Source organism: Vicugna pacos, chromosome 13, assembly GCF_048564905.1.
Source record: "Vicugna pacos chromosome 13, VicPac4, whole genome shotgun sequence".
NCBI lineage: Eukaryota > Metazoa > Chordata > Mammalia > Artiodactyla > Camelidae > Vicugna > Vicugna pacos.
In genome coordinates this window covers 54903913-54928818 of record NC_132999.1, presented here as the reverse complement: position 1 = coordinate 54928818, position 24906 = coordinate 54903913, and the positions used below count along the sequence as shown (strand labels likewise).

The window sequence follows — 24906 nt, the reverse complement described above, 5'->3', positions numbered from 1 at the left end:
AGACAGATGATACCAGGGGCCCATGAGCACCTGCCACCTGCCTGAGACTCCCTTCCCGCGTGTCAGCAGACACGGCCTAGAGGTTTGGGGGTCTTAAATGATCCATGCCAGGGGAGGCCAGGTCTTCACTCACCAAGGGGGGCTCCCCACTGAGCCTTTGTTGCCCCAGCACCAGCGAAGACCCACCAGAGCCATCTCTGCCTTCCACTGTTCATTCATTCATCCATTCATTCAACGAGTACTCCTACAGAGCTGTGAGCAGTGGACAAGGAATGCCTGACCTCTGCCCCTGGGGCTCAAGGCTCGAAGGGAAGGCACAGAGCCAAGAAACAGATAAACACAATAATGGTTTGTGTGAGGCAGCTCATAGCTGGAGGCCTCCTGAGAAGGTGGGGGGACCTGCCTGGACTTACTTTCATGCAGGGATCCATCACTGGAGCAGGAGGCATTTCTGCTGAGCCCTGCGGGCCAAGGAACCAGCAGTGGGAAGAGTATTAGGATTAGAGGGAACAGCATGTGCAAAGTCCAAAGGTAGAAAAGAGTTTCCCCAGAGCAGCCCCACTTCCCATACTCATTCTCTTTCTCTGGCCGGTCCCAGGGAACTGGCTGCGAATTCAGACAAGAAGGGTCTAGAAAATCAGACTGATTGAAGTTTGATCCATTACAGACTAGCAGTGCAGCCTCAGGCAAGTGATTGGACCTCTGTGAGCCTCAGTTTCCCCTTCTGGGGAATGGGGCTAGTAGGGCATGCCTCATGGGTCTATGTATGTGTCTGTGTGAGGTGGGCTTTCCTATCCAAGGGGGCCCGTGCAGCATAAGCCAAGCAGGGCCTCAGGCTCTTGACCAAGAACTGGCCTTTACATCTGAGTCTGGCAGGTGGGTCTCATTCAGGTGGGTTCTCGATGTATGGCTTCCTCCTAGGGGGCTTCCTGGAGGAGGTGGAGAGTGAGCGTGTGTCAGAACAAGGATGGTCACCCACTGACAGCCTTTAGGGCAGGAGCAGCTACAGTGAAACAGCATTGGACAGAGTCACTCAGACCTGGCTGTGTCTCTGACCCACCCTGTCACGTAGGCAAGTTCCCCACTCTCTCTGGGTCTCAGTTTGCTCATCTGCAAGATGCAGGTCATGATAATGACTTCCTCACTGGGTGGTCGAGAAGACAGGATGCGATGGCACCTGTAAAAGCGCTCTGCAAACTGTCCTCCCGCGGAGGATGCCAGCTGGATCGAGGGTGAGGGCTCGGGGGACCGGTTCTAGCTATGTCTTAGATCCCTGCCAGGAGCCAGGCTGAGGGCTCTCCATGCTCTGCTCTCCATCCCCCAGGTCTGGTTCAGTAACCGCCGTGCCCGTTGGCGTAAGCAGGCAGGAGCCAACCAGCTGGCAGCGTTCAACCACCTTCTGCCAGGCGGCTTCCCGCCCACCGGCATGCCCACGCTGCCCCCCTACCAGCTGCCGGACTCCACCTACCCCACCACCACCATCTCCCAAGGTGAGTGCTCAGCCCCACCCTGGCATCTCAGCCATATCCTTTCACCCTCCCTCCCCCAGCCCCCGTCTGCCTCCTTCCTTAACAAAGAAGGAATAAGAAAGTTTGGGGTTTTTTAAATGATCATTTGTGTACTTTCATGTGGATAGACTATTAAGACGAAAGAGATGGGGTTCTGCCCTTGAACTTCTTCACTCTGCATCCAGGGGAAGATGAACAAGGTAGCCTCCTTGCACACGGTCAGAACAGAGTTTCTCCAACTGTAAAGTCACATGAATCTCCTGGGTCTTATTAAAATGCAGATAAAACGGTGGTGAGCCCTATAGGCAGAGAAGGGGAGCTCCCCTCCCTCCCTGGCTCTGGTCCCAGACTCTGCCCCCTCCCCAGCACACATTAAGTGTTCCACTACTTGACTTCTGCCTCATGGAGCCCCGTGGCTCCCTCTTAAAGGACAGGCAGGCTGGAATTCTGGAGGCTGAGGAGAGAGGCCTCCCTGTGATTCTTGATAAGAAACTGAACCATTGCCAAGGATGACTGTCCCATCTTCTGGAAGGCTGCATGGAGGGGCCGTGACAGAGAGGAGTCACAGCCCGGCAGCTAGGAACAGGACAGCAGTTCACAGCCCGGCTCCCCACTCACTAACCTTGTTACCTTGCATCTCACTGAGCCTTGGTTTCTTCATCTGTAAAATGGTAATCATATTCTCGCTTCCCATTCTTAGTATTTGTAAAAGCACCTGGCGAGTAGTCAGTGCTCACAAAATGCTATCAGGAGAGGCCTGGGCAGATTGACAACGAGCTCTGACGTTCAGTCCAGATAAGGTTTATTGAGCACCTGCTATGTGTCAACCGCTGAGATCAGGGCCGGTAACAGTAGGTGCCTAGAGGTTATCTGGAGTATTGGCTGGCTGTCAGTCAAGGCTTGCCCAATCCCAGTGTCCTCCCCAGAAGCCAGTGGTCCTGTCCCAAGTAGCGAGGGAAGGCGGTCGCCTCCTCTCTCCCTCCACTGGCTGGAGGCTGGGAGAAGGAGGCTCAGGGTCTACCTTCCAAGCAGGAGGCGCGCTTACCCTCCCTCACCCTCTGGGGTGAGGCCGCTTGCTCAAGCCCGCTCCTGGGTCTCTCCGCAGATGGGGGCAGCACCGTGCACCGGCCCCAGCCCCTCCCACCGTCCACCATGCACCAGGGCGGGCTGGCTGCGGCCGCGGCGGCCGCGGACACCAGCTCTGCCTACGGAGCCCGCCACAGCTTCTCCAGCTACTCGGACAGCTTCATGAACCCGGCGGCGCCCTCCAACCACATGAACCCCGTCAGCAACGGCCTATCTCCTCAGGTAGGTGGCCTCGCCTCTCTGCCCAGGGTCCCACTGCCAGATGCTCGCCAGCGAGGGCTCTGGGGGGACACAGGCTGGCTCTCCCTTGGGGAAGAATTCGCTGCTCTCCAACAAACCTGCTGGCTGTTGGACACCTTGAAATAGTTAAGTGGGAGGCGGAACTGCTCCTTCCACTTTCACTTGTCTATATTCTGTGACCCTTTACTCTGGGTTTATCTTCTTCAAGCTGGAGACCTGGGTGATGCAGTGGGCAGATGGAGAGAAAAGGTTTCCATACTTCTCACTACCCAGAGACAGATACCATATTATAGACTTGCTCCTGACCCGTTAGCCACCCAGAACTTACTAAACTGGCCCACCACCCTCTTCGTGGCTGTTCAGTCCAGAAAAGTCAAGCATTTTCAGATAGTGTGCTGGTGGAAGCCTTGCACCATTTCCAATGGGATGCTGACTGTGGTTGGGGTTTTGTTCTAGACGCAGGAGTTCTTCCTGTTCTCCATCTCCCGCCTTTCATCAGGAGTGACCAATGAGTAAAAGGCAGGACCGCATCCTATTGGTGGAGAGAACTGTGGTGGGGCGGTTCTAGCTCGGGAACTCTACTCCCAATGGGTCTGGGAACTCTATTCGTTCACAAATGATTGGTTGCTGGTTAAGCAACCACTCATTGCCCGATGATGCTGATGAAAGTCATGGGACCATCTTTAGATGGAGTCAGAAAGGTGAGGCTGAGGCTGGTGGTGGTTATTGGTGGGTTTGGGGAACAGGACTCCGTGATGCTGGAAGTTCTAGCAAACTGGAGGAACTGTTGAGTTCATTTTTGTAGCTATAGCAGACTCTTAAATATCCCCAGTGGAAGGAATTAAATCCAAGACTCCTTTTACCCTCCTTCCACCTTCTGAGACACCTCTCTGTGTCTGTGGTGAGAACACAGGTGATGCAAACTTACCTGAACAGCTGTTACGTGGTAGAAGAGGTGAGGCTGCACTGCTCAGAGCATCTCTGAGCCTTAGTGTATTCCCCATTAAACAAAAGAGTGATTAAACAAAGAATTGCGAACCTCCTAAGAAGGGTGTTCTCTGCATTCAACATGCTAATGGGTCAAAGCGCTTAGCACAGAGCCTGGAACAAAATAGGGGCCAAATCAACATCAGTTCCCTTCCCGCCCCCCTATTACCAGGACAATATAGTTGGTATGAGAAATCTGTTGCCTGAAGGAAAATGGGGGCCAAAGGGGAGATCAGCTACAATCCCCCAGGCCACTTCCATCCAACAACCTGTTTTTGTAAATAAAGTTTTATTGGAACACAGCCATGTCCATTCATTTACATACTCATGGCTGCTCTTGTGCTGTAACATTAGAATTGAGTAGTTTCAGAAGAGATAATGTTGCAGGCTTTTGCATGGCCTGTAAGCCTACATGTGCTCTCTGGTTGTTACAGAAAAAAGGCTACCCTTGGTCTAAAAGATTCCCCCAAATGTTAATTTTCTGCTGTTTTGGGTTAATTCCTTTTGCCTCAATTCCTGTGTGTGGCTGAGGGCTAACTGAATTTCCGTTTCATCATTTACTTGTGGGTAAGATCCCTTCGCCTCTCTACACCTCAGTTTTCCCAGCCATGACATGGGGACAATGCTAGCACCTACCTCATAGGGTTGTTTAGGATCAAATGAAATGACATACATAAAGTGCTTAGCCCAGGTCCGGTGCAGAGTTGAGTGTCCTGTGAACAGAAGCAGTTGAAGGCCAGGCTCTCAGTGGTAAAGCACCACGTCCTCGTGGGCCCCACGTTGTGGGGGTGACACAGTCTGCGGACCAGAATGTTTTTCCAATAGAATCTAACTGGCCTCATCGGGGTTCAAGGCCACCACCTCCATCTCATTAGTGCCAAGAATGATGAACTGGCTAAGCTAATCTTCCAGAGCCAAGTTTAGACACAGGGGGATCCAGAACCAGCCAGGTGAGGATGGCTGCAGAGACCTGAGGTGTCCACATCTGAGAATGTGGTCCAGGCCTGGCCTTATATTACAGAACAATTTGAAGAAGCATCACTTGGAAATCTGAAGAGGGGTACTGAGATGAGGTGGGCCCCCATCCCACTTTTCAGTTGGAGGGCCCAGGACACATTGGCTGGGCCAGGCCTGAGAGTTCAGGACGCCTGGCTCCCTGACCACTGCTCTTCCCAGCCCACCCTTCTCAGTGTGGGCGGAGGTTTATCATCAGAGCAGCATCTTCTTCACAGGGCAGGGAAGAGACTGGCATACAAGGGGACCCTGGCTTCTAGAACGTAGCTCAGCAGTGGGATTAAAGAATGAGGATGTGTCCTGCACAGGCTGGGCCCAGAAACGAGCCTCAGGGAGGGAGGGAGGGAGGAGGAGGAAGAGAACCCGACCCACTACTTTGAGCAGCCAGATCAATCCCGACCTTCTCCCCGTCCAAGCTGGACCCTCACCCGTCCTCCAAGAGGCCCTCCAGGTTTCCTCCCCATTCCTCAGGGCAGAGAGGCTGTGGGGGCATGATGGATTGGGTGAACTTCGGAGACTTGCCCAGAGGTTCCCACCAAAGGTGTGAAGACAGATGGAAGGTCTGACAGGGGCATAGGGGACCAGGAGGTGAACAGCTGCTGGAGCAGGGAGAGGGGGCTGCTCGCAGGGCGGTCACGGGGGCCAGGGCAGGCTGTGTGCTTCTGTGCACGTGAACTGCCGGAGTGGAGCTACGAACACTTCCTGAAGGAAGGGGGCAGCGAGGGGGGCGTTTTTGGGTCTTACACAGAAGTTCCTGGCTTTTCCGAGCTCTGATTCCCAGTAAACTCCGTCTTCCTTCCGAGCAGGCCAACTACACATGTTCAGCGCATCTCTGTGGTCCCAGGACAGTGGGTGTGGGGGTTCTCCACCAAGACAGATCCACTACCATGTCCCATTTCTCCTCCACGAGGAGTTTCCCTGTAGCTCACCTGAACAGCAGGGAGAGGAGAAGCCCCATCTGGGATGGGACCCCCATGTGGGCTATGGGGCCGGCACCATCTCCCCTCATCCAGGATCTCAGGTCCACTGTCACTCAGATAGCCTTGGCCCTGGTTCTTACAAAAGCCCAGACGGATTACATTAGGGCTGCACTCGGAGCATCTGCTCATCACGCTGGTGGGCTTGACGCTGCCTGGGGAGGACGCGCCTCCTCCCCGGGGGTGGACCCGGGCCCTTGTCTCAGACCCAGCACGGGAAGTGCATACTGCCAAGCCTCAGAGACTCCACGGAGAGACTGCCCAGCAGAATCTCGTGGAAAAGCTGTTTACTCATGTCAGCTCCGTGCCTGTCCCCCGACTCTAATATAAAGGTAGTTACGGAGTGCCTGCTACGTGGCACGTGGGGTAAATCAGTGACCATGAGGGATGAGGACCCCTGCTGTAGAGGAGCTGGCAGTGTAACAGGACAGAGAAGCAATAAACAGAATCAAACAGCAAGTCATACAGTATGTTTAACACAGACCGATGAGGGCAGCTAAACCTTCCGAGCTCCTGTGATGTTCAGACCCTCTTCTCAGTGTTTTCTGTATGTTAATCCACCTGAGGGCCAAAGCCAGGATTCAGTGCTCATCTCCAGAGCCTGAGATTTTAACCACTCACACTACTCTCCTGCCTCTCAGAAATGTGCACACTTGCTCTCTTTTTGAGAGACTGGCAGGCAGCGAGAAGCAGTCATCTCGGGCAGCCAGTCCCTTCAGCTCTGTGGAGGGGAAATCTCCTTCAGCCCATGTCATGGATGAGAACACTGAGGCCGGGCCCTCAGGTTAGAAGCCAACAGGCGGAACTGAGTCAGATGGGGAAAAGCCTCCGGGGGGTGTTTGGATGACCTCGAGGTTCAGTTCCCTAGGGGCCAGCCCCTCACCCACCCCCAAAGCCCAGCCTGATAGGATTAGGGGCTCAGCACTCAACACGTGGACACCGCTGGCTTTCCGCTCTGGGGCCCTCTGAAGAGGTGCAAGGAAAACAAATACTGCCCATTTGACCTCCTCTCTGATGGCTTGTCGGAGGCTGGGACTCGCAGCCCCCAGCCCACTCTCTCCCCTTCACTCCAGGTTAAGGGCCAGTGGCTTGGGAATAACTCTTAGAAACCAGCTCAGGACAGCTTAGAACAAAAGCTTTTGTGACAGCACTTCGAGTGATCTGATTCCTGCAGACGGATCAGTTCCTACCAGCCCACGTCTAGGAATCGTGAACAGGGCAGGCTTTTAGGGGTGGTAGGCAGAGACAGAAAGGGGACACCTGGCCTGCCCTTTAGAGATTCCTCGGTCTGATGGTGGAGACACAGCCCCTGCCTGAGGAGCTCATGATCTGAGTGGAGGGACCCAGCTCCTGTCCTCAGGAACTCATAGCCTGCTGGGAAAGAAACCCCTTGTCCTTAGGCGCCCCAATCTGACGGTGGAAGCACAGCCCTCTCTTGGAGACTCCCCAGCGTGATGGGGGAGACAGACTGCAGAAGCCATTCATAGGCGCAGTGCTGACCAGTCCAAGCTCCCAAGCAAAGAAATTGTGAGCAACTTCTGCCATTTCGAGGGTCCTTTGGGCTGGAAGTCACGGGCAGGCTGCCCTGTGCTGGGGCTTCCGCGGGGGCCTGTGTAATGTGTCCCCGGGGGGCAGCCTGGAACTGGAGCTGCCTTCTCCCTCTGCTTTCCTAGATGCAGACTCTATTAGAGTTGGAAGTGGAAACTGAGGCCCAGAGAGGGGGAGGAAATTGCCCAGATCACACGGTAGGGTGAGCAGCCAAGCTGGGACCCACACCCAGGGCTCCATACCCAACACCGGGGCTCCGGCTGCTGCTTCACAAGAAGGGGGGTGTTTCGGTCTCATCACCGCTGTTCCTCTTGCTTCATCACAACGTCCTTCGTTCTCCTTCTTTCACCATCCACCCCCTTTGCTTCTCTCTGCAGTTTAACCTGCAGGAAACTGTAAAGAGATTTCCATATTTACAATTTCTCTAAGTGTACAGTTAATCACACAGCCCGGATCACAGTACACCTAGCCTTCTTCTTTCCTGCATCTTGATTTTCTTTTCTCCTTTCCCTTCCGTGCACAAAAGAGTTACGGTGACCGTGGAGTGAATGCTTCCCGCGGGCCAGCTGCAGATGGGGCTAAACGTTTTACCTGCTTCCACTCTGCGAAGTTTGGCAGTTGCCCTGTGACCTTGGCTTACAGATGAGGCATCAGATTTGTCCGGGGTCATCCATCCATCCACCCATCTAACAAAGATTTATTAAGCCCCATCACATACGAGGTCTTGTGGTAGGTTCTGGGAAGCGGCAGAGCCAGGCTTCCAATGGTCTGGCTCCAGAGCCCCCGTGCTGCTCTGTCGTCTCTGCCCTGTAAGGTTGGTCCTGTGTCCCTATGGGGAAATGGAGGCTTGAAGCCACAGTGGCAGTTAATAGCATAGCCAGGTTCCTAGTCTATACCTTCAAAAGCCAAGCTTCCCCCTCCTTCTGAGACCAGCAGGAGTAAAGCTCAAGACTTTTCATTTCTGTATGATGTGGTCTCCTAAATGCGTCTCCCCAGTAGACTCCCACCACTGCCCTCCTGGCATCACCAGGCCTCCAGGGAAGCTGAACCAGTGGGGGAAGGTACTCCATCAGCTGAACACTTACAGGATGCCCCCATCCCTGGCCAGCACTTTACTTCTGTGACGTTACTCCAGCCCCACAGAACTTGGGGAGACAGGCACAGAGAGGTTAAGTCACTTGCCAAAGGCCACAGAGCACATGAGTGGTGGCCATGGGGTTCTAAGGCAGATCTGCCTGACCCATGCAGTTCACCTTCTCATCACCCTCCCAGCGGGATGAGATCAAGACCGTCCGCCCGCGCAAGGGAACTGAGCCGGGCATCCTGCGGTGGCCACTGGAAACTCCCTTCGCCTTTCTGTCCCCTCACTTCCTCTATGTGTTTTTTCTTCCCCTTTATTGGCAACGCTGCATTTATAATAAGCATTCAAAATGAGTCTTGCTGGACCAGGGACGGGGAAGGAGGAGGGAGGGGGAGATTTGTAGGCAGGAGGACGGGGAGGGGGGTTGTGGGGTGTTAAATAGCCCAGAATTTTTAAAAAACTGATGCAAATCACTGGTAGGAGAGAAAATTATGTGCAATTACGTCCTGATATTGGAAGGTTTTGCCTAGCCCAGGCAACAAGATCTCATTAACAAGCAGAAAATAAGATTGAAATGGTGTGTAAAAGAGCTGAAAAATGAATTTGAATGCTGCGTTTGTCCACAATTACCCCCTCCTTCACACATATTTTATTGCAATTTTTTTATTATTCTTAATCTCTCCATTCCTCAAAGCAGATTGGGGACATCCTGGCATTACCGGGGCGTCGGGAGGAGGTGTGGAGGATTTCCTGCTCCCCTGAAAGGAGACCCTTCTCTCGCACATTTTCCAAGGTTGGGTTTTGGAGGGATCAGAATTCATTTCTCCGGCTTAACGGGTTGTAGGAACATGGGGACTTTAACCCCAGCCAAGCGAGCGCTTCTCTGGGCTCCGCCCAGCCCTTCCCGCTCCGCCCTTCCCTGCGGCTCTTCTGCCTCCAGCTTCCTTCCTTTTGCCTTCTCAGGGTCTCTTCCAGACTCTTCTTTCCCCGGGCGGTCTCTCCAGCAGGCCCCGTGAGTGGGAGGAAGCCTGGGGCAAGAGAAAGCGTGTGGCCTTTGCCAACGAGCAGCCCTGAGTTGTTGTTCTGGTCCTGCCACTTTCTAAACTGTTGTGTGGCCCTGGGACAGCTGGCCTAACCTCTCTGGGCTTCATTTTTCTCATTGGAAAGTGGGAAGGATAACCCCCACCTCTCAGGGGCTGCTGTGAGAGCCAAGGGAGAATCTGAGTACAGGGCCTGGCACACAGTAGGTGCTTTTATAAGTGTGCATTCTCCACCTTCTCCCCTATCCGTGCCCTGGCCTCCCAACTCTGCCTTTCTGCTGCCCCATCTCTTCCATCTCTTCCCCCTTCCTTCTCTCCTCCACTCCTGGAAAATGCTTGAGTTGGTTTCCAGTCTTGGGAAGGGAGGAGGCCAGGGTGCAGGTAGCATCCTTCTCTGCAGAAAGTACAGGAAAAGCCATCTCCCTGCTCTGTCCTTGGGCTCCAGGGAAGGATGAGTTGGGATGGAAGGAGTAACCAGTCTCAGTTGGAAGGACACTGGCTCTGATGCTGGTTTTTCCCAGGATTAGGGGAAAGCTAACTGAGTCACCCCACACACCCACTCATGTACCCACTTCTCATGGTGACCAATAGTGATGGTGTGGGGTCAAGGGTCAGCTGGTGGAAAGGACCAAAAATCTGGCCAGATTTTCTTGGACCTGAAGCCAAATGCTATTTTGCAGTAACTGGCTTTCCCTGTACCAGTAAGAGCCCAGCTCCAAGATCGCCCCCCTCCCCAGCAGCCGTATCTGCCAGCCCCCATCACAGCCCCGATCAGGGTACCAGCTGGGGGCTCTGGGGAGTGTCCACTCAGCACATCAGGCCTCCTTACATGCTAAGTGCCCCTTCCCCGTGACTCCCAGCCAGTCCTACCCCAGCACAGGGATGGGCTACAGGCTCCGAGAATCAGCCATGAGGCCCTGGGCGTCCTCGTGGCACCGGCCAGCTCCTGGGGGGACAGACCCTGCCAAGATCCTGCTCTCACATCCAGCTCTGCCTTTGTCCATGGTTAACCTACCTCAGTGGGAAAAGCTGAGTTATATCCCCCCTGGCGGCTCTTTGCCAAACAACGCCACCTGCTCACGTCAATCAGGGGCCCAGCTCCGGCCCACAGGGGGAGGCCGGGACCGCCTCGTCTCCTGTGAAAACAGACCCATGTTTACGTCTCTGCTTTTCTCACCCCCTTTTCCTGGGTGGAAGGGACGGAGGGGGTGGGGGACAGAAAGGCGAGACTGGGATCAGGAACTTTCCGGAATGCTAGTGACGGGGGCGGGTCAGGCCTGCGTGCAGGCCCTGCTAGGAATTCGGGGACTGGTTTAGTGCCTAGTTTCCGAGTGACTTCAGGGCCTTTTTATCACTGGGGGCAACCCTGGCCTTCCTCCTTTCTTAGAGACCAGATGGGATTCTGCGAAGACGGTATCTTGAGAGCTGTCCTCAAGTGATGCTCTGGGCCTCCTTTTTGTCCACCGCTGATACACCTGTAGCAATCAAGACTCTGCATTAAGAAGGTGTGGGCGGGAGCCGACCTTGCCCCTCCCCCTGGGCAGAGTAAGGCCTGGTGTAAACTAGTGGGGAGGGAGAGACCTGGGTATTTCCATGCACTGCTTGGTGTTAGGGACCATGGTCTTCAGTAGGATCGCAGGCGAGGCAGCAGCCTTCTGTGCATGATGATTCGTTCTGGTGACACACAACTCAGTGTCTGGCACATAGCAGGCATCCAGCAAGTGCTGGTGAACCCCCTGGGGCGCCTCGCAGGCCTGACCACACACACTGTGCTCTGTACCCAAGAGATTTCTGAGGCAGCTGATCAGTTAGTTTACACCTGAATTTCATTGCGTGCAATTCCCTTCAAATGCATTTGTCTAGCTCATGTTATTGACACAACGTATAGAAGGGCTCAAAAAAGAAAAAGACATGGCTGTCTCTGCTCTTACCAAGTATGTTTTGGAGGAGACATTACTTCCCCCGCTCACCACCAAAGAGCAGTGAGGGAATCTCTTACTGACAGTTTCGGGGGATTTCTGATCAGACGGGATAGGAAGAGCAGAGGAGTTTGGAGAAGGGAGGGTATGGTCAAAGAAGGCTTCCTGGAGGAGGAGTCTCAAAGCGGAGGCAGCACTGGCTCAGAGGAAAATAAGGGAAGGCGTGGGAGGTTGGTGCAGACTAGACAGCAGCAAATAATATGGCAAAAATTAAAACAGTGTCTAATTCAGACACGTCGCGGGCACAGTGAAATGATCATACAGACTGGAGGTGGGATCCCAGGTCCTCTCTACTTACTTGCTGTGTGACCACGGGCAAGTTACATCAGCTCTCTGAGCTTCAGTTTCCTAAGCTGGAAGATAGGGCCAATACCAACCCTGTAGAATTTTGAGAAATAAATGAGACTTTCAAGTGAAATACCTGAAACGGTGCCTGGCAGATAGGAAGAGCTGAATAAGTTGCAGTTTTTCCCTCTCTGCTTCTCCTCGCCCCAATCAGAAATTGAATTAGCCATTCTTTTCAGAGACTAGAGGTCTAGGTCAGCCCGGGCCAGGCCTGGTCACTGCTTGGAAAGTCAGGCGATCTGAGCTCCCTCTAGACTTTCCTTCTGATCCACCGTGCGACCCTGGTAAATGCCTGTCTGCTCTGGAGAAGTCAGGTTCCTATCTGTGCAATGAAAGAGACGGACCATCTGCTAGTAAGGAACCTTCCTGCTCAGAGTCCTTGATTTCTGCAGGCTCTCTGTACAAGAGCACGTTGAATCTCAGCCTCTGGTCTCCAGGTGGGGCCCCCCGACTCCTCTCCATCCTGCACCTCCTCCCCACCCTCCTGGGACCCAGCCTGGGCCTGGTGGGCTTCCCAACAGGCAGAGGGGTTTAGTCAACCGGACCTGCCTGGCTTGGTGGGAAAAAATGCAAATAGCGGATTTGTCCTTCTTTCTGATTAGCACGGGGGCTCTGAACGAGACAGTCCCGGCAGATAGAGGGGAAGAAAATGAGGGAGATTAGCAATTAATACGGCGGGCAGGCTCAGAGCTGCTCAGGTCCGTCCCTGGGGCCCCCAGCGGGAGGGAGGCCTCCGGAATGGCTCGGTAGCCGGACCTGGAAGGCCAGGCAAGGCTCCAGGTAGGAGAGGTGGGGGTGACTTTGAGGGTCCCCAAAGGGCCATGCTGTCCCCTGCCTCCAAGCCTTTGCACCTGCTGCTCCCTCTGCCTGGGATTCCTTCTCCATCACCCAGTCATCATTTCAAACCCACTCCTACTTACTCTTTAAGACTTGGCCCCTCCCAGGAAGCCTTCCCTCACCCCCTCATGCTGAATTAGTTGTTCTTACCCTGTGTGTTTATCATATTTTATCTGAATATTAAAAGGGCTTCTATTACTAGACAAATATTAAGTAATAACAGTAATGGTTCAATCTGAGGGGGGGCACGTATACCACAGACCAGATGTTGTGCTAAGCTCATTACATGCGTTATCTCATTTTATCTTCAGAACATCACCTTTGGAAAGGCAAGGTCTGGAATTATTTCTGTTTTACAAATGGCAGGGCAGGGAGGGGACAGTGGCACCATGTAGTTTAAATAATTTGTCCAAGGTCAGTTGCTAACAAGTGTCAGGGCCTGGACTTGAACCCAGCCTGCCTGGTCCCAGAGACCATGCTCTTAGCCAGGGTCTGTTTGCCACCCGCTGGTGAGAGCTTTGAGGGCCCCAAACTCTTTGATCTCGGCTATTCTCAGGGCCCCCTAAGAGGCAGGAGAGCAGAGGCATCAGGCAGCAGCTCTGGAACCCCTGGGCCTGCGGCCAGTCCCCAGCACTGTCACTTCCTGCCTGTGTGATTCCAGACGGCTTCTTCTCTCCCTCTGTTTCCCTCTCTGTAAAGTGGGGCTAATAAACAGTTCCCATCTCCTAGAGCTGGTCCATGTGTTGATGGATGCTGAGCAGTGAGGCATCCAGCACAATGCGGGGTAGCTCTTTGCAGATGGGGGCTTCCGAGGCCACACAGTGAGTTGGCACAGGGCCAGGCCCCAGATCTCCAGTTGGGGAATTAATTCCCTTTGGCATCTTTTGAGTTCCCCTGTTCCTTCCGGCCTCCCTGTCCAGGCTCCTGCCCTGCCCCAACCCCAGCCCCAGGGCTACCCCTCTCTCCACATCCTCCCCACCGGCCCCTTCTCTCTCCTGGCCCTCTCCCCAGCTGGGAATGTTTCTCCGACACCTTCAGGGGGTTGGGACAGGTGTTCTGAGCTGCCTGGGGAGTTCTGCTATGGGGTGGAAGCTGATGGGATGGAAACAGACAGAGGAAGCTCCTCTCCTGGGGCTTCTGGGAGCCTCCAAGACCTGAGCCAGTGTCCCCTGAGCATCACTGGCAACTTTTGGAATGTCAGGTCTGAGTGCCACCCCAACTCCTGTGCAGCCTCAGCCAGGCATGGCCACTCTGTGCGTCTGTTTCCTTTTGAGTGACAAGAGTCAGTGCTTTCTTTGGAGGGAGGACAGCGTCTACCCCACCCCCAGCCCAGCCAGGCTGCCCTCCCACTCTCATCCAAACAGTCTTGTCTTCAGGTCCTGTCCCTCAGCCCATAACTTTCTCTCGGGCCCAGCTGATGGGAAATTAATCGCTGCTTCCTCTTCTGCACTGATTTTCTTCTCGCTTCCTCGTTCTCTCCTCCCCATTTCCTCCCTCCCATCCCCAGATCTCCGGCTCCTTCTCCCCTTTTAGCTGCATCTGCGTCAGACCCTCTTTCTCCCTTCTTCCTTCTTTCCTCTCAAATCCAGTCCCCCCCCCCCATTTTCTTTCCCCTAATCGCTCTCATGCAGCTCCCGGTTTCTCCCGCGAACACCTCTTCTTTCTCCCTCTCCAGCCCCTCCCGGTCCCCTCACCCTCTGCCCCCTATCGCCACCCCCGCCCCTTTCCTCCCTTTCCCCTTGTCCGCATTTCTCCCCTCCAGTTCGCTGACGGCGGGCTCCAGGCAGGGCTGGGCGCGGATCCGGGGCCGGGCCGACCGGGGGCCGGGGCCGGGGTGGGGGTGGCGGCGTGGAAGCGGGAGGGTTGTGGTGGTGGTGGGGGGGGATCGGCGGGATCCGCGCGGCCGCCCCTCCCCGCGCTCCGCTGCCGCCGCCGCCGCGCCTTTGATCCATGGCCCGAGGCCGCCTGACAGTGGAAAATGCGGGGAGACAAAACCACTCAGTCAAAGTGATTCCCAACAACTGTCTCCCCGAGATAAGGATGCGCTCGGGCTCGGCGGCCTGCTTAATTCTGCGGCCCGGGCCTGGGATCGGGGAGCAGCAGAGAGACTGGCCGCCCCCAGAACGCCGGGGCCGGGTGCTGGGCGTGCGGCTGCGGGCGCGGGCCCTGCCTCCGCCGGCCCGTCCATCTGGGGCGCTCACGGTGGCCGGTGGCCGGTGGCCGAGGCGCAGGGCCGGAGCGGGGAGCCAGCGCTCTGCAGGCAGGCACTTAACTTCCTGGGCAGCTACAGCGAGGGTTTCCTCCCGGTTCCCCGGCCATTCCTTTGGTCCCCTCAGCCAATGCGCTTGCTGCAACATTCTCACCCTCCCCTTTTCTTCACTTAGCCAAGCCCTCTTCACTTCCCCCATCCTCCTGTCTAGGTGGCTGTACTCCCGACCAGGATAGCAGTTTTGCCTCTGAATTCTAACTTTCTGGGTACTGCTCTCTCCCCCTAAAGCAAGGACCAGTCTTTTCCCGTGGCCCTTGGCCTCAGCACAAAGCCTGGCACATAGTAGCGGTCCAGTAAACAGCTGTGGGCCTCCATTGGACACTGAGCTCCATCCCATGTTGGCCCCATGGCCCCTGTCTTCAGGACCTTTCAGTTAGTTTGGCAAGAGACAAGCAAGCAAACCAGGAGCCAGAAGGCTTCAGAGGGAAGCGGATGCCCCAGACAAGAGGAGGTGCAGAGGTGGAGAAGGATCTGTGGCCCCTGCATCCACCTGACATGGGAAGTACCTTCCTCAGGGCCGCCAGGCTAGGCTGGACTGACCACCTAGAGGTGCCTCTTTGCTTTCCCACCACCCTCCTTGGCAAGCTGGGGTCTACCTCGGAGGTTCAGGAGGTGACCGGAAGTCAGATAATGAGATCAAAAGGGACCCTTCACAATACTACCCTAAACCTCCAGGGGGCTGCTTGGGACAGAGAGAGCCACTGTGATCCCAGTGATGGCAGGAGGCGGAGGTTGTGGGGAGGCAGAATCCAGCTCAGGATGATGGAAGGGGCAGCCTTGTAAAGCAGTGAGGACCCCATCTTCTGGGGGGTGCAGGCTGGATCTGGTTTTGTCAAGACTGTTGGGGAGTGGGCTCTTCGAAGGGTAATTTAATCCAATTAGAGTCAGTGGGTCCCACATTGTGCATCGGAATGATCTGAGATACTTGTTAAAAATCTAAATTCCCAGGCTCCACCCTGGTAGGTTGATCCAGTGGGTCTGTTGTGGTCCTGGGGGAATCTATGTTTTAAAGAAGACATCTTCCAAGGCCTGGCACCTCCAAAGCAGGGGGTTAGCTTGTCAACATCCCATCAGCACCTTGACCCCTCCCGCTCTTTCTTTAGAAACTGACTCTGGGGCAGGGCTGTTTGGGTTGAACTGAGACCCCTCTCCAGCAGTCTCCAGCTTAGAACGTACCTAGAAGTAGTTAACCCACTGCCTCCTTTTGCAACAGAGACCCCCACGGTAGCCCTGCAGGCTTTTCACTGCCTAGAAAGACTTCGGGATTAGCAGGGCTTTTCCCAGGGCACAGTGGGTGTGGCAATGGCTGGATCATTTCAGAAGGTCAAGGGACAGCATTTCCAGTCACCTCTGTCTCTGCACCCAGCGACACAGCAATCCCTGCTTGATGCAACGCCCTGAGAAATCTCTTTAAGCATCCAGCACCAGACAAGGAGACCCTGGTGAGGTGCGTGACGGATACTTACCCCTGCGCAGCTCCTGGCCCTCCGTCCCGCTGGCCTGTGCGGGGCCGGCAGAAAGTGTGAGGGCTCAGCATGCCTGCGACCCTCTTTCCAGATCAGGGTCTGAGCTGCGGCATCAGAGGATTGCGTTCCCGTGAGAGCCCTGGCAGGTGTCTTACACAAAGGCGACATGACCAGGCTGAAACTGAGACGGGTTCCTGAGCCGCCCTCAGGGGCTGCCTGCCCTTCCCCACCACAGATAATGCCCTTTCCCACCCCTGACTCCGTGGCATGCTTCCCTGAGCCCGTGGGTGCTGACTCCAACCCCAGCCAACTCCAACCTCCCTCCTAAGTCTTTGGGGGAAGCAGCTGTCTCAGCTGTGACCCCACCTGCGTTGTCCCTAAAGAAATGGGGTTGCTCCTCTAGCACCTTTACTGTTTAGGCTTGATGTGTTCGGAAACAGAGGGGTCGCCGAGGTGCTTTTGCCCCATTCACTGCTTGGTCCTCATTGAGCCCTGAGGGCCTGGAACCATTACACCCATTTTGCATACTCAAAGAAGCAAAGCTCAGGGTCAATGGCAAGGAATCACATCGAAATCCAAAACCCACATCTGCCCGATGCCAGGGGTTCGATTCAGTCCTCCATGCCGGGCTGTCGCATTGGAACCCTTGTTTCCCTGGGTCTGCTCTGTGCTTTGATAAGCTTCCAGAGGATTCACAGGTGCAAAGTTTGAGAAACCCTGGATGAAATGACTGTGTTATGCCCTCCCTACTCCCCGGTTCTCAGATGCCCCATCAGCTCCTTGAGTGACTCAGAATGGACCACCCTGGGCAGCAGAGGAAGGAGGAAGGGGAGGGGAACCTGGGAGGGAAGCTGAAATCCCTCAGAGGCCCAAAGGAAGAAACAGGGGAGCAGGGGAAGTAGGCTGAGGGCTCATCCAGCCTGCAATGGTGACAATCAGCTGGACCAGGGTGCCAGCCCGGCCTTTCTGGCATGGCATTCTCAGTTCTGGCCCACTAAGCTCTGGGGCTGATTCTGGAGGTGCCCCCTGCTGAAGTGATATAGGAGTGGCAGGCAGAGGGGCATAGAAATGGACAGACCGACAGATCGATAGAGAGAATGCGGGTGTGAGATGCTGGTGGAGAGAAGGGAGGTAAATTCAGACAGACGTGCAGAATCGTCAGGAAAAGGGAGACATGGAGGAACAGTGGAGGCAGAGGGAGAGAGACAGGAAGAGATAGAATCTGGGAGAGAAGCACATGGAGAGATAGAGACAGGAAGACAGACAGGCAGGCAGACAGACAGAGAGAGAGACTCCCAGAGACAGAGAGGCAGAAACAGGAAAAGAGAGAGAAAGGACATTACAGAGAGCGATGTGCAGACAGGGACCTGCCGGGAAGCAAAAGGCAGGGAGAAACAGGGAGAGGCCAGGGATGATGGGAATGAGCGAGGAGTGATGGAGAGTCAGAGACACAGTTGCAGGGAGATGAACTCACGGAAATGGGGTGGGGACAGGGAGCCGAGACAGGTGGGAGGACCCCAGAGCTGGAGAGGGGCAGGTGCAGAGGGCTTGAGGGTGTCACAGACCTAGCTCCACAGTCAGACTCAAGTTTGAATCCCAGCCCCACCCCCACCTAGCCCGGTGGCCTTGGGGAGGGAAGGTACTTCACCTTGGGTTCCTCCATCTGTTGGATGTGGGACCCTGCCGGAACCCAGCTACTCTCCAAGCTCCCTTCTCCCTGCTACAAGCCAGGTGTCCATGGCAGGGACCTTTTCCCAAGCAAAGGGGGCTGCCCAGGCCTGAACCCCAGATGCCCTGCTCCCATCCCTGGCCTCCTGGTGTGGCAGTGGTTGGTCTCCGAGCCCTGGGAGCCCGGGGTGAGAAGTCTTGGCCTTTTGACGAGTGTTTCTCTTTAGTTCCAGATGCCACCCTGACAGGGGCTCCCCTGTGATTAATGTCCCCACCCCCTAGGCCAGGGACCAGCCCCTCCTCTGCAAGCCAGAGCTGGTGGGTGTGTGGGCAGCACAGGGACCGAGCCTTCCAGAATCCCCTCCTGGTCGCTCCCTCTTCCTGGACCCAAGAGCAGAGAAGGACACTTCTCAAAGTCGCCCTGAGATGAGCCAGTTAAACTCAGATGAGCTGAGTTTTCATCCAAGTCCCTGTTTTCCCGTCTGTGTGAGACCTACAATCCCGTGGGCATCGTTGGGTGCCATGTCAGCAAAGTGCCCGGAGCCCCTAGGGGCCAAGCAGGGAGACCTCTGGGGGCCCGCTGGGGGCTCCTACCACCCTGATAACAGAGGCACTAAAGGTGGACATGGGCACAGAAGAATAACTGGCTCAGACAGTGACTTTGGGAGGTGAACCTGACAGTCATCAAGCCATATAGGGGGCCCAAAGGGCTTTAGCCACTTAAAGACTCTGATGTGGGGAGGCAGGGGAAGGCACCATGAATAGCTGGGGGTACTGCCAGGTGGTTTGGGGGACTGCTGTCAGAACTGGGGACCATCGTCGGAGATGCAGTTTGAGTTCGAATTGGTCGTGGTTGAATGGGAGAGCTTTAGGTCATCACTCTCCAGCTGGGAGCACTGGTTACCAGCTGGGTGACCTTGAGCAAGTGGCTTGACCTCTCTGGGCCTCCGTTTCCTCATCTATAAGAGGTGGATGACAGTCGCACCTATGTCACAGGGTCGCTGCGAAGAATAAATGAGTGAGCACAGGAAATGCTTAGAACGCTGCCTGACGTGGAGTAAGCGCTGAAGCAGTGTTAGCTAGGATTACAGATGGTTCCATTAGGAAGCGTGGGCAGCGTGCGGTCATGGAGTAGCGTTTTCTCGGGAGCTGAGGAACCAGCTGCCTCGGGGTGCACGCAGTAGAGGATGGGGTGGGCCCTCCATTCTGGTTCCTTCCCCCACCTTGCCCAACCCCCTTCTCAGATAACCCAGAGCATCGCCTTCCCAGCCTGCAGCGCCGGCAGAAAGTTACTATCTCCTCCCCTCATCTCTCCCAGCCTGGGGCCCCCGCACAGAGACAACATCTCTCTGCGGCCCGTCCCCAGCCTCTTGTTTGTTTGGTACATCGGAGCCGTGGGCACGTTTCTGCTAATTTTGTGGCTGCCTTTATCAAATAGGGATTCACAGGCGCTTTATCCTCGATAAGTGGATTAGTCGGTGAGCTAAACAAGACGGTGCGGGGATGCGGGGGCTGCTCCAGAGAAGATATTTGTTTTGCAAAGAATGAAGCTTGCGTTCCTGCCCTGTGCAAGCGCAGTAGCTGGAGGGCGGGCCCTCTGAGCTCCTTCTGCCCGGGCAGGGGAGCCCGAACGCGTGGGAACTCTCTGTGGTGCAAGCAGGAAGTGGGAGGGAGGTTGGGCCCCAGGAGAACAGGCCTCTGGGTCCCACTGGGGAGTAGGGAGTGGAACCCTGAGTTAAATCCAGCCCTGTCATCCCTGAACTCGCTTGGAGAGCATCCCATCCGTGGGCGGCAGCTTCCACCTCCCCATCTCCTACCTTCCGACGTCTTTCCTTTCCTCCTAGCCTCTTGCTTCCTTTTTCTTTTCTTTCTTCCCTCAAACACCTCCAGAGGCCTTTTGCCAAGTATTGTGAATCCAGACACGGACGAGACATGGTCCTTGCCTTTATAGACAAAAGCACAAAACCAAACCAAGAGGCCCCCAAACATGACAGCAAGAGGCAACTATGGTTGCGCACTGGGCTCCTCCAACTTCCCTCGAAGTCTTTCTGGTAACAGTTGATTGAGTGTGCTCCCCTCGAGGCACCGGGGGTGGGGGTCTAACAGACTTTCATGTGTTGTCTTGAAAATGCATGCTCGTTTCACATTCGTTGCCACTGTGGAGCCGTATTTGTTGATCATCGTAATAAAATTAATTAGCATCGGGGCAAGCTGACACTCCAGGAAGTGGTGCCGTGTTATCTGTAGCATCGCAGATATTGAGGCTGACCAGGGGCGAAAAAAGGTGACTAGAGGCGTGGAGTCTGCCCCAAAAAGGGGATTAATCATAAGCAAATAGAGAGAGGAGGAGGACTTGGATCAGGGTAGACGTGTGAAGGTCAAGGCCAGGGGGTGCCCAGGAAAGGGGTGTGGATTTCAGAAGCATCTTTCTAAAGAGACCTGGAGATGGAGTAGAATGCTCGGGGAGGGAGAGGAAGATCTGGGAGGATGCCTGGTCCAGCTGTTCCCTTAGGCTGGACGAGAACACAGGGGGACCCAAATGTTTTCTTTTTCTTCCCCATTTTTAATATGGGTGGCCAGGATCATGAGGTCCCTGCCCCGTGCTGCAGTAAGAATCTGGTTGAGGGTGAGAGGGGGAGCGGAGACTCTAAGAAGGATAGAAAAGGATGGAACAGAGCATCCCAGGTCCCCAGCTGGTCCTTAACAGCGGCTGTCCTCCCCAAGCTGCCTCCAGCTGAGTGTGATTTTGCTATTTATTTACATGTAATTATTGCTATGAGGTGCAGATATTAACGCTGTCAAGAGCAATTTGCTCTGACATTTTTCACTCGCTCAGTGCCCCCGCCACTCTCGATGGAACCCAAGGCTCTCCCCGCTCGGGCCACTGCGTCCTCGGTGGCCTGGTCAGGAACCACCCAGCCGGCAAGGAGTGGCGTCAGTGAGCTCACCCGGCTCCTCTGCAAACCCATTAAGCTTTGAAATTGAATTTGGTCCGGGAGAAGGCTGGCTGGGCCCCGCTCCACCCAGCCTAGGCTGGCTCAAGGCCTCCCAGCCCTGCCTTCCTCTGAGAAAACTGGGCAGGGGCTGGGCTCGTCCGGGCAGGGGCTGATGGCTAAGGCTGGCAGAGGGCCGCTGGTGAAAACGGTGGATGGTCATTGTCAGAGAGATCAGAATGCACACAGCCAGCAAGGAAGCCACGACACATGGAGCAGGCATGGCCACTGGAACCCTCTGGACCCTGTTACCTGCTCATCCTACAGGAAAACCAGACAGCTCTAACTTGGGCGGACATTATTGCAATCAACTCATGTACTCACCTAACAAAGAGGCTTCCCTTTGGTGCCAGGCAAGCATCTTAGGCAGCCTTCAGGGGATGGGACCACGGGGGATGGGAGTGGGATGCAGGAAAGGCATGAAGCTGGCCCTGCTGTGGGTCCCTGAGGGAGATGCCAGAGAGAGGATTGACTTTGGAGTCACACCTTCTGTGTTCAAATCCCAGCCCACCCCGCCCCTCCTACCAATTGTACAGATTTGGGCGAACTTTTTAGCTTCCCCAAGTCTCAGTTTCCTGATCTGTAGCATGGAACAGCCCAGACCCACATTATTTGACTCTAAGATGATTTGGTGCTGGCCCTTTCTTGATCTTTTCAGAAGGCCTCAACTGGAGCTTTGCACCCAGCTGGGGGCCTCACTGCCTGCTGCCTGGCTGCTACCACAGACGCAGCAGGGAGCTCTGGAGGCTGAAATGCATCCCACTTCTAGAAAGATTAAAATCCGCATCCCTCTGACAGCTGTGGTAGGAGTGATTGGCTGTACTCCTTGCCCATAGTAGGTGCTTGGCACATAGTAGGAGCTTAACAATGGAAGGCTAGGATCCTGTTTCCTTGGGAGCCTCTTGATAACCAGGGGCTGTTTTATAGAAGAGGACACCAAGATTTGTTCATTTGCTCTTTTATCCTTCCCACTTCAAGGGGCTTTGCTCCTCAGACAGGGCAAAGCTATCATGGCCGGGAGTCCTTAACGCATTGTGATATGTGCCAGCTTGTCTGCCTAGGTACTAACGAGGCCTTCTTGCCACCACTCACTCCCTGCCACGGCCAATCTGCGTCCTCGTCTCCGGCAATTACCGAAGGGGCGCTCCCGCACCACGCCAGGGGGCCTGAGAGCCCCGGCTTCCCGGTCCCCTGCCTCCTCTCCCAACCTGGGCCCGGCCAAAGTCAAGGAGGCCCCCTCCCTCCCTCTCTCAGCCCTCCCGGCTCCCCCTCCTCCCCTCAGCTCAGCCAATTAGGCCCCTGACACCTGGAGCCGCTGACAAACTGTTTCTGTCACTTGCTCTCTGTCTTTCATTAGGGCCGCAAAGGAGGGGGAGGGGGGGAGGGGATGGGATCTTTCATGCTTAGTAAGGCCAGATACATTAATTACAAAACGGCCATTTGCCGCGTGAAAGTGTGCTAATTAAATTTATGCAATCATTATCTTTAAATAGTCATATCTTTCCCCGCGATCGGCCCCTTCCTTCCCCAGCCCCGCCGCCGCTCTGAGCAGAGTTGCACTAATCCCCCGCCTGCCACGATCGTGCCATCAGAGATGGTCTCCAAGTCCCACTGCACCCCACCGGCTCCAGCACCCGCCCGGGGGGCCAGGAGCCCTTGGGCCCATCCTGGCACAGACACCTTCAGACTTGGGCCAGCCCAGGTCCACAGCCAGTGCCCCCGCCAGTCTAGAAATTCCTAGATGTTTCCAGACATTTGGAGGTTGACATCTTGTAGACAAAACATTGGGAATTTGTGTGTGTGTGTGTGTGTGTGAATCTTTAGCTTCTTGGACAATGAGTGGGAAGTCGTTCTATGCATCCTCCCATTTTCTAGACTGCAAGGACCCCTGGGGTGGGGAGTGGACTCTGAAACCCGTTGAGTTGAGGGATGGGAGTGAGTATGCCACATGACCCTCTATTTATTCTTTTCATCCACCCAATTCTGCCAGGCTCTGTGCTGGAGATAAACAGAGAAGCAAATTCATTCATTCATTCATGAATTCACTCATTCAAAGAATGTTTATTGGGCACCTTCTTTGCCAGGCACTGGGAAGGGGACAGCATGTCTGCCTCCAGCCGCTCCTGGTCAAATCCAAGGTCAAGGCCGGTCTGTGCCTAAGACAGAAGGGGGACCACAGGAGGACTGAAAGTTTTCTCTGAGTGGGACCCAAACGCAAGGCTTGTCAGCCTGTTTTGGCTTCGTCTCTCAGAGGGTCTCCCTCTGCTCAGCCAGAGGTTCTTCGTGCAGCCTTGGCTGAATCCTTCCTCTACAAAAATGATGCTCCCTGCTTTCCTTTCCAGTCAAGCAGAGCCTGTCTCTTGAGTCTTTTCGGGTCTGGTGTGTTGAACTTCCATGTAGAAGGGAGAGGGAAGCTGGTGGACTTGGTGGGTAGGGAGTCCCCTCCCGGCCAGAGAGGACAGTCAATGGCCAGGTGTATCCCAAGTGCCCTCTGAGCTTCTGAGGCCCCCAAGCCCCAGTGTGTGCCCTTGGTGAGGTCAACTATAGAGGGGCAGACCGGACATGTGCCCAGACACAGGTGCGGTACCCACAGAGAACACTCGCACATGATAATCACACACGAAACTCACACACACGCATACACAATACTCCCACAAACTCACCAGCACACACACAAAGTTCACTCCTGCACACATTATGCTCCCATGTGTACATGCATGCACATACACCAGACTCACACATGCACACACGATACTCATATCCATGCATACACAGACTCAGAAACACACCTAGAAAATTCAAATATATACACACAAAATACTTTCATGTGCACATGCTTGCACACACCCACACTAATCTGACACATGCGATATTCCTATATGCGCCTGCACACACACACACACACACACACACACACACACACACACACACACACACACACACACAGAGTTACAAATGACCCAGAGCCACCTATGGTAAATGAAGACCACAGCCAAGTGCAGGGTAGGAGTATTAGACTAGAAGTCAGAGGTCAAGGGTTCTTGCCCCAGTGCTGTCACTCACCCCTAGGTGATTCTGGGTGAGCCCCTCCTAAGCCTCAGTTTCCTCATCTGAGAAATGGGGTAACGGCACTTCATAGAGTAGCTATGAGGCTTAAAGGGAGATGCTTTGGAAACTGTAAGGTGCCGGGCTCATGCAGGAGGGTGGCAGCAGCCAGACTCAGAGAAGCCTTCACGGGAGACTGGATGGGGATGACGAGAGGGGAACGGGAGTCCGGAGGCTGGGATTGGGGTTGGGGTTGTGGCAGGGGAGGGGAGCTTGCCTGGGCACTAGCTCTCCTGGTTGGTGAGGGGCTGTGTAAGACGTGGATGGTGTGGGAGGGAGGTGGGGAGGGCAAGGGCCATAAGCAGAGAGATGGCAGGCAAAGTGGGGGAGGTGGTCGGGGACAGGGAGACCTGCAGGAAATCTTGTTTGGAAGCTCAAAGTCAGCACCCGAAGCCCATTACCGCTGTCCACAGGGGGCAGGGAGAGGGGAGGGGGCCCAGATCCTCTTAGCGGAGAATTGAGCTGGAGAGGGGGGAGCGGCGGTGGGCGGCTGCCTGGGAGGGTGATTTCTCGCTTGCAGTAATCCCAGCATGGAGCCCGGGGCCAGGCAGAGGGCCGGGCGGGCGTGCATCTGCGTGATGTGTGTCTGGGTGTCCGCTGGGGGTGCGTGGTGGTTGAAGGGAGGCATACAGGCTTGCGTTAGCGAGCTGGTGCTTCTGGAGTTGAGAGGCTGCAGTGTGCAGAATGTGTGTGGGTCTGTTTGCCCAAGTGCGTGTGTGAAGTGTGTGGAGGGCGGCCGGGCGGGCAGATTTTCGTGGGTATC

The 24906-nt window shown here is 55.2% G+C and overlaps 1 protein-coding gene across 3 annotated transcripts in view; it reads left to right on the top strand.

Annotated features, from left to right (window-relative positions):
• The window catches only part of PAX7 (paired box 7), a 97303-nt gene that overhangs the window by 57529 nt on the left and 14868 nt on the right, over positions 1-24906 (top strand). For 2 of the 3 annotated variants that reach the window (XM_006196706.3, XM_006196707.3), the window contains exons 6-7: positions 1325-1490; positions 2614-2816. In XM_006196706.3, the coding sequence (XP_006196768.1) occupies positions 1325-1490; positions 2614-2816 (369 nt within the window). Of the gene's footprint in view, positions 1-1324; positions 1491-2613; positions 2817-24786; positions 24830-24906 lie in introns of all 3 variants that reach the window. The other variant, XM_072975843.1, reaches the window with a different exon arrangement.